Source organism: Sinocyclocheilus anshuiensis, unplaced genomic scaffold (assembly GCF_001515605.1).
Source record: "Sinocyclocheilus anshuiensis isolate Anshui unplaced genomic scaffold, SAMN03320099.WGS_v1.1 scaffold1144, whole genome shotgun sequence".
Lineage (NCBI taxonomy): Eukaryota > Metazoa > Chordata > Actinopteri > Cypriniformes > Cyprinidae > Sinocyclocheilus > Sinocyclocheilus anshuiensis.
This window is the reverse complement of record NW_015551101.1, coordinates 610,861-619,921: the sequence shown is the minus strand read 5'-3', so window position 1 is coordinate 619,921 and position 9,061 is coordinate 610,861. Positions and strand designations below refer to the sequence as shown.

At 36.9% G+C, this 9,061-nt stretch overlaps 1 protein-coding gene across 14 annotated transcripts in view; it reads left to right on the top strand.

The window, feature by feature from the left end:
* The first annotated feature begins 5,580 nt into the window (after positions 1 to 5,580).
* The window catches only part of LOC107662770 (phosphatidylinositol-binding clathrin assembly protein-like), a 23,038-nt gene continuing 19,557 nt past the window's right edge, over positions 5,581 to 9,061 (top strand). For 11 of the 14 annotated variants that reach the window (XM_016452854.1, XM_016452852.1, XM_016452851.1 and 8 more), the window contains exon 1: positions 5,582 to 6,191. In XM_016452854.1, coding sequence (XP_016308340.1) covers positions 6,062 to 6,191 — 130 coding nt within the window. In that variant the 5' untranslated portion in view covers positions 5,582 to 6,061. Of the gene's footprint in view, positions 6,192 to 9,061 lie in introns of all 14 variants that reach the window. The other 3 variants (XM_016452855.1, XM_016452853.1, XM_016452864.1) reach the window with 2 other exon arrangements.

Sequence of the window (9,061 nt, the reverse complement as noted above, 5' to 3'; positions counted from 1 at the left end):
GTGGGTTAATCCAGACAGGTAGAGGGTTCAGGGATGGTGTGTCCCGCCCACACACACCACATTGCGACTCCCAACACTGGGAGCGCGGTGGACAGGGGAACGACCTCCGTGGACATAAATGGGCTCCATGGCCAGAACAGGACTGCCAGAGAGTTCAGGGCAGACAGACAGTTCAGGGCAAGCAGATGATGACGGGAGAAGGGCAGGTAATGCACAGTCCGCTGAGCTCAGCTCACCCTCAGCCATGGTGCAGTAGGCGGAGCCTCCCTCCACGCTCTCACTGTCCATAGCGCTCTCCCCCGTGTCGAGCACTGTACCCGGCTCTCGCACCTGGTCTGACGTCACAGGCTCTGGCTCCGAGGCGATCCTCAGCTCTGTCAGGAGGAGCCAGGGCGGATCAGATGGAGGGAGGAGCCAGGGAGAAGACAGGAGGGAGCAGGAGGAGCTAGGCAGGACCCAGATCCCAGCCAGGATGGCGGCCCACGGTGGAGCCGACAGAGGAAGGAGCCATGGTGGAGGAAGGGCTGATGGCTCCAGGGGGCCAACCGACGGCGGCGGAGCAGGTGGTGGTGGAGCCCGAAGCTGAGACGGAGAGCCCAAGAGCCAGGGTGACGGGGAGGATCCGGAGGGCCAAGGCGGAGCAGATGGCCGAGGCGGGGATCCGGAAGGCCGCGGTGGAGCCGGAGTGACAGAGGTCCAAGGTGGAGCCGGAGTGAAGGAGGAGCCTGAAAGAACCAGAGGGATGGAGGGATGAGGTGTAGCCGGAGGAGTGAGTCCCAAGGCGTCGGATGGTCGACGACTGACCAAGGCAGAGCTGGAGGGATGAGGGAGCCCGGTGGAACTGGTGGACTAATGGGCCACAGTGGAGAGGAGGGAGCTAGGAGCCATGATGGAACCGCTGGGTCGAAGGACCGAGGTGGAGTCCGGGACTCAGACTCCGCGCAGCGGGGTGATGGTGGGCTGGGCTCTGGGTCCTGTCGCGTTCCGGATCGGGGTAGGACTCTCTCCAGACAACAGTCCAGTTTTAAATATTGATAATAAGAATAATAAGAATAAGAATAATTAATATTTCTTAAACAGCAATTCAGCATATTAGAAGGATTTCTCAAAGATCATGTGACATTGAAGACTGGAGTAATGATGCTGAAAATTTAGCTTTGATCACAGGAATAAATTATATTTTAAAATATATTAAAATAGAAAGGTTTGCTGTATCAAATAAATGCAGGCTTGATGAGCAGAAGAGACTTCTTTAGAAAACATGAAACATCTTACTGTTCAAAAACGTTTTACTAGTAGTGTATACTCTAATTATGAGTCATAAACAATATTGAAGTTGTTGGCATGCGAATGGTCACAAAAAGGATCAAATGGCTTCTCCCTTTGAAGAATCTTGCTCTTATTAGGCTGTGCTGAAATCAAATATGTTGAACTTTGGACAGGGCCACTATTCAGACCAAATGGGATCAAATGGCCTCCTTCTCCTGAAATGAATACAGAATAAATCCTGAAACCATGTACTGTACTTCACAACACCCACCCATGAAACGACCCAGATGTACTGTCAGGTGGCCATGTGCTCTGATTCATCCTGACAGATTACATGACATTCAATTGTTTTTAGTGATCACTGTACTGAGAGCAGCTGCTGAGGTCAGAGCTGTCAGGACAGTATATTCTCATACACTTTTAAAAATAAAGGTGCTTCACAATGCCATAGAGGAACCTTTTTTGTCTAAATGGTTCTATAAAGAACCTTTGACATCTGAAGAACCTTTGTTTCACAAAAGGTTCTTTGTGGCGAAAGAAGGTTCTTCAGATTATAAAAAGGTAAGAAAGAGATGGTTCTTTAAAGAACCTTTGACTGAATGGTTCTTTGTGGAACCAGAAATGGTTCTTCTATGGCATCGCTGTGAAGAACCTTTTAAGCACCTTTATTTTTAAGAGTCATTTATATTGAGGAACAGTTTATAGTGCAATTACCATTTGCAGAGTTAAACCCTTAATTCTAGAGTTAAATTTACACAGATATCAAATGTAAGCATACTCCCATATTTTCCTCAGATGTTATATTACAGTCAGATCAGCCACATACAGACAAAAGCATCATCTAATTTGATTCATTGCATGGAATGGCATGACAATTCATTTCTTATGATTAGAATCAGCATGAAAACAGTGCTTATTATTACCGTTATCAATTTTTTTACACAAAGGCCTTTAAATCTATGCCACTAGCAAATCAAAAAAATAGATTACTGATTCATTTATTTAGTTTTACTATAACTTGTTTTTATTACTGACAAAAATATATAGCGAATAGCCCAGCCCACCGAGTGAAATCTATCCGAAACAACTGATAGTAAGGGACTTTCAGCATACATGTTTTGTTTGAATAATAAAGCCTTAGAAATGTGACTACAGTTTCAAAGGAGGACAAAAATGTCAGCTAACATTTCAGGGGACAGGGTATTCATGTTATATCCAAATACAAGCTTACTGATGTTGGACCCTCCTACCTGCATTTTTCCCTGTTATTATGCTTTATTTTCTAAAGCAAAAGAGAAATTTCTTTTGTTAAGCTGCTTGCATAAAGAAAACATAATATTTCTCAATACCAGGGGGAAAGCATGTGGGTGTAAATTTAAGCAGTTTTCATAAATTAAATGTAAGAGAAATCACAATATGATTTTATTTAAATTAAATATAGATTGATTTAATTACATTAATTTAAATTAATTCATTAAATGCTCTCACTAGTTGATGCTCAGAGGTAAAGAAAATAAAAACTGTTTTGTTGTTCCTTGGGCTATATGATTAAATCGAATGGGTTTAGTCATTTAAATAATAATAAAAAAAACATTCACTAGATCTAGATGCTTTAATCTAATTATTCATTAAACATACGTATGTTTTATCCCCCACATGAAAGGGAGAGAAAATGCTGTTGAAACGCAGCATCACAGGCGCATCTCCGTGCCATCGGCATAATGTTTCGACTGCTCCCTCTAGTGTTCATATCAGGTGGCGCGTAGGCGTGATGACTTGACTTGTGTCATTGCCATTAACTTCTACAGTCATACTGCTTCTTACATATAGCCCATGCATGCAAGTCACTATAACATTTGTTTTAAAATAATTTCTAAACTACTGTTCAGATTTGTTCTGAATTATTGTTCATAAGATCAACTGTTTCAATATTTGATTCAGGTGTATTTAGTTAATCAAATTTCATGAAGTCCCTTCTCTTTAAACGTAATCTTTAAAAAAAGATTCGTTGTAACATTATTTTTTCATATTTTCATAATTTTTTCACTTTAATTTGTCAGCTTTTATAACATTACATTATCTCTCACTATTAAAATCACAGACCATATATACAAGATTTATTTAAAAATGTTTTTGAAAGTGGTCTCTTATGCTCACCAAGGCTGCATGTATTTTATATACAAGTAAATATTAAATACAGTAAAAACAGTAACATTGAGAAGCATTAATCCAATTTAAAATAGGCTGATGGCAAAACTGAATTTTCAGCATCCAGTCTTCAGTGTCACACGATCCTTCAGAAACCATTCTAATATGCTGATTTGATGCATAAGAAACATTTTCTCTTATTATCAATGTTGAAAACTGTTGTAGCCTACTGCGTAATATTTTTATGGGAACTGCCATACGTTTTTTTTTTTCAGGATTCTTTGATGAACAGAAAGTTTGAAAGAACAGCATTTATTTGAAACAGTCATTTTTGTTATAAACGTTATAAATGTCTGTAACTGTCACTTTTGATCAATTTAATGCATCGTCACTAAATGCAAGTATTAATTAACTTAAAATAATTCACTTTAAAATACTAATCCTTAAAATAATCACCCTTCTTTAGAATATCTTTTATGTTCCACTGAAGAAAGAAAGTCATAGGCCTACCGGTTTGTTAGGAACAACTTCTATTTAAAATACATTTTTAATTTCTTTAAAATTAAATAAAAACAGGTAATATTGTGAAATAACCCATAGTGTACTGAAGGTCTATGGACATTACTTGTACTTTGCTATGAAGGCCTATGTATCTTTAAAGGAAAATCACACACACACTATACAAACTGTATTTTCTATCCCCTTACTCTAACCATACCCTTCACAGAAAACTTTTTGCATAAAAAAAAAAATAATAATAACAAAATAAATAATGAAATAAAAAAATAATAAAGTTTTTTTTTTTTTTTTTACTTTTTAGGCATTTGGTTTACACGAGACACGAGAAGTGTTCTCATAAACCATGTTCATGTTGTAATACCTATGTCATTATACACATTTGTGTCCTCATAAACCATATAAACCCCGTACAAACGTCCGTGTAAAAAGTATGTCAAAAATACGTAAGTCCTTTTTCATATTTCACATCCTATGAGTTATGAATAGGCTTGGTTTGTCAATATGATGATATGATACATTATTTCTAGATTTGGTGGTGTTGAACCGTTTATATATGCCAAGAGCATATATATCTTCAGTGTTGGGAAGGATATATTTGGAAATGTAATAGGCTACAGATTACAAGTTACCCTATCTAAAATGTAATAAGTAGTGTAACTATTTCAATTACTTTACTAAAGTAATCAGTTACTTTAGTAATCAGATTTCAGATTACTAAAGTAATGTAACTGATTACATTTGATTACTTTCTGAAATGTTCAACTGTTAATCATTTTCAAACGTGTAAACTAGGCATGGTTAACCTTACAGTACTCAACACTGATTAGTGTCATTTTCAAAACCCTTCATCACTTGAATTAAGATTATAATCATTTAATTAATTAATAAGCACAGCTACCACAAAATAAGGCTTACTTTGAGATCATTCTGAGGTTAAATACGGATTTAAAACCATAACAAGAAATAGTTTATAGCTATGATACTGTTTTTGAAATCAAATCTTTGCATAGTTATTATAGGAAACACTGGCATCTAACAATGCCTTGGAAAAAGAAATAAAGCATATGCATAAACCTAAATAGTAAAATATTATGTGTCCTAAACGCCTGAAACATTGGTGTCTTATATTTTAGAGCAGTCACTGAAATTTATGGAAGAAATCAATTAATCTGTATGTGGGTGTGTGTGAAAAAAAAATCAGATGTAACCCCCTTTGTAATCGTTAACATGTTCATAAGTAACTGTAATTTAATTACACATTTTTTTAATCAAAACTGTTGCTGATTACAATTACATTTATTTTGTTATGAAATTACGTGATTCAGTTACATGTAATCACCTCCCATTAACACCCTATATTAGAAACACACCTGAAAGGACCGCTTTCAGCTCCGAAAATTTAATGTTTCTTAAAAACATGCAGATAAAAAACTGTGCAGAGGACCAGTCACTTGAAAAATCAAGAATATATAACTGTTGAATTTAATTGCTATCTAGGCATTCAGTCACTACTAAGATTTATAATAAAAAGAAATGTAATGCTAAGATAATAAAATATAAATCTATCTAATCAAAAATTAAACTATTCCAACAAGCGGAAGAATATCCAAATATATTCTTGATTGCCCTTTATTCCAAGCGCATTTGTAATGGTGAAGGCGTCTGCCTGATCCAGGATCAGCAGCATCAGCGGCCACTGTCCTATATTCCTCCAGCTCTCATGGAACAGCACAGGCCCGCCATTTCACTGAAAGCCTTCGCTGCTCTTCAATCCTGCGGGTTCACAGAAATAAAACAGGCGGCGGCTGAACGGCGGGATTAGTGTCGGGACACGAGAGATGAGTCACGAGCCTTTACAACGCGCGGCTGAAACCCGTAACAATGTAACAATTCCGCGCGAGATGTTCGCTAACATCATTTGTGGATTCATCATCGTCTCGCGCAGCGGATAACTGTGTGCAAGGCTTCCCATCTGCCTCCTCTTGTTCGAGCAATCTTTGTCTCCCCGTATTCTCGTATCGTACGGCAGGAGGTCGACCAGGAACTGTGAACACTATTTAGTAGCAGCGTGAATTTCAATATTCATACGTATTATTTGATTGTCTGTCGCTGGAAAGCGTTGAAGATGTCTGGGCAGAGCATTACAGACAGGATAACTGCTGCTCAGCATAGCGTTACTGGATCAGCCGTATCCAAAACAGTGTGCAAGGCAACAACTCACGAAATAATGGGCCCTAAAAAGAAACATTTGGACTGTAAGTATTACCAGCTGAGTGTTTCATATGAATTGGGATGATGAACGTGTGTACAGCTGTTGCTTTGATTGTTATGGCTACGATTTTAGGCTATTGTACAATGGGCAGGCCCTGGTTGTGCTAAGCTAATGTGCTTAGACCAGGGGTGCCCAAACTGGAGGGCCGGTGTCCTGCAGAGTTTCGATCCAAACCCCATTAGACACACCTGAACCAGCTAATCAAGCTCTTACTAGGCATACTAGAAACCTCCAGGCAGGTGTGTTGAGGCAGGTTGGAGCTAAACTCTGCAGGACACCGGACCTCCAGGACCGAGTTTGGGCACCTCTGGCTTAGACAGACTCCTGTGTAATATTATTGAAACAGGCCATTTATGACAAACTGACATGCATCACTTTCAACTGTATTGAAGTAGGACTGTGCATGTGCAATACTGCGATATTTATATAAGCAAGAATGATGGTATTGTCATTAAGTTTGATCCCATAATGTTTTTATAGTGCCCAAATCAATTTTAATACAGTTTATGACCTCATGCAGACCTCCTCAGTATTGCCATGCTAGTAAATAAAGGGTTAAATGTTAATGCCTTATAATGCTCATTGGGCAGAAATAAATCAGTGCTATTGATTTTCTTAGACTGTTGTCCAGGGGTTATTATAAGGAAGGTGTTTCGGGTGTATTTGAATTGTTAGAAGTTCGTTTGGATTTGATTCTCATATTCGTTTGGCGACAAGCTGGCAGGTGATGTCAGTGAATGCTGTGCACCTTCTTTAAGAAGTGCTGGTCTAGTGCCAGTCTAGTAAGTCTGTGCTTGAGAATAGATCTCTATTTACGTCTGTCTCAGCCAGACCTGACTACTCTTTCATTTAGTTCTTACAGTGTTATAAGACAAGCTATGACATGTTTGAAGGACTGTAGTTAGGATTTAAAAAAAAGGAAAATGTGGAAATTGTTCTCTGCATCCTTAGAATTATTGCACCTTCATGCATAATAATTCAATTTCATTGCATTTTACTCCAATGCAAGTAAACTTAAAGGGATATGCAAATTCTGTCATTATTCACCCTCAGGTCGTTCCAAAGATGTAAGACCTTCGTTCATCTTCGGATCACAAATTAAGATATTTTGATGAAATCCGAGAGCTTTCTGACCGTCCATAGACCACAATGCAACTACCACGTTCAAGGCCTAGAAAGGTAGTAGGGGAGAGTAACACTTTTTGACTTTCTCAGTTTGTGTAAATCAGAGAAACACAAGTTTTTATTTATATATACATATAAATAAAAAAAAAAAACCCACAATGTCTAAGAAAGTAAATAAGAAAGAGTAAAACATTAATTTTCCTACAACAACCACTAATTGTAATGCAGTGTTACAACGTGCCCCATCCGCGCACCTGGAATTTAAAACTGGTTAGTGTCTTCTAATAGACCCTTCTAACCCTAACCCTAAAGCATTAAAAAAACGATCTGAACTGATAAATAACAGATTGGAGATTAAAATAATAGCAGATTTGTCTCATTTTAAATGAATAATAAAAACTGAGATGAAAAATGTACTTAAGCCAGAATTTTAATTTTACTATGGTAAAATAAATGTTCAGCGATATCTTCAAAAGATTTTTGAACGTGTCAGTTGCGTTGCTGTCTCAGGATCAGAAAGCTCAAATTATGATATTTTTGATGAAATCTGAGAGCTTTCTGACCCTGCATAGACAGCAAGGGAACTACACCACTGCTGTCACATGGACTATTTTAACAATGTCCTTACTACCTTTCTGGCCCTTGAGCATGTCAGTTGCATTGCTGTCTATGGAGGGTCAGAAAGCTCTTGGATTTCATAAAAAATATCTTAATTTGTGTTCTGAAGATGAATGAAGGTCTTACCGGTTTGGAACGAAATGAGGGTGAGTATGACAGAATTTTCATTTTTGGTGAACTATCCCTTTAACAATTTTTGTCTTAAAGGGATAGTTTAGCCAAAAATTTAAATTCTGCCATAATTTACTTACCCTCATGTCATTCCAAACCCTTATTAGTGTCTTTCCTATGTGGAACATAAAATAATATATTTTGAAGAAAGGTAATTATGGTTAACTAAAACTGAGACCATAAAGGCAAACTTAATGTGCTAAAATAACTAAAACTGAAATAAAAATAAAATACATATACACTACTACCAGTCAAAAGTTTTTGAACAGTAATATTTTTTATGTTTTTTAAAGAATTCCCTTTTGCTCACCAAGCCTGCATTTATTTGATCCAAAATACAGCGAAAGCAGTAATATTGTGAAATATTTAAAAAAATAACTGCTTTCTATTTTAATAGATTTTAATATGTAATTTATGTGATCTGAATTTTCAGCATCATTACTCCAGTCTTCAGTGTCACATGAGCCTTCAGAAATAATTTATAATATGTTGATTTGCTGTCTTAAGAAATATATTATTATTATTATTATTATTATTATTATTATTATCATCAATATCTAAAACAGTTGAGTAAATTTTTTCAGGATTCTTTGGTGAATAGAAAGATCCAAAGATGAGCATTTATCTGAAATAAAAAGCTTTTGTAACATTATACACTATACCATTCCAAAGCTTGGAGTCTCTATTTTTTTTTTTTGGGAAAGAAATTATAGATACTTTTATTTAGCAAGGATGCTTTAAATTGATGTATAGAGAGATCCAAAGATCAGCATTTGAAATAAAAAGCTTTTGTAACATTATACACTATACCATTCCAAAGCTTGGAGTCTCTATTTTTTTTTTTTGGGAAAGAAATTATAGATTTTAGCAAGGAGCAAGGATGCTTTAAATTGATCAAAAGTGATGATAAAGACATTTATAATGTTACAAAAGATTTCT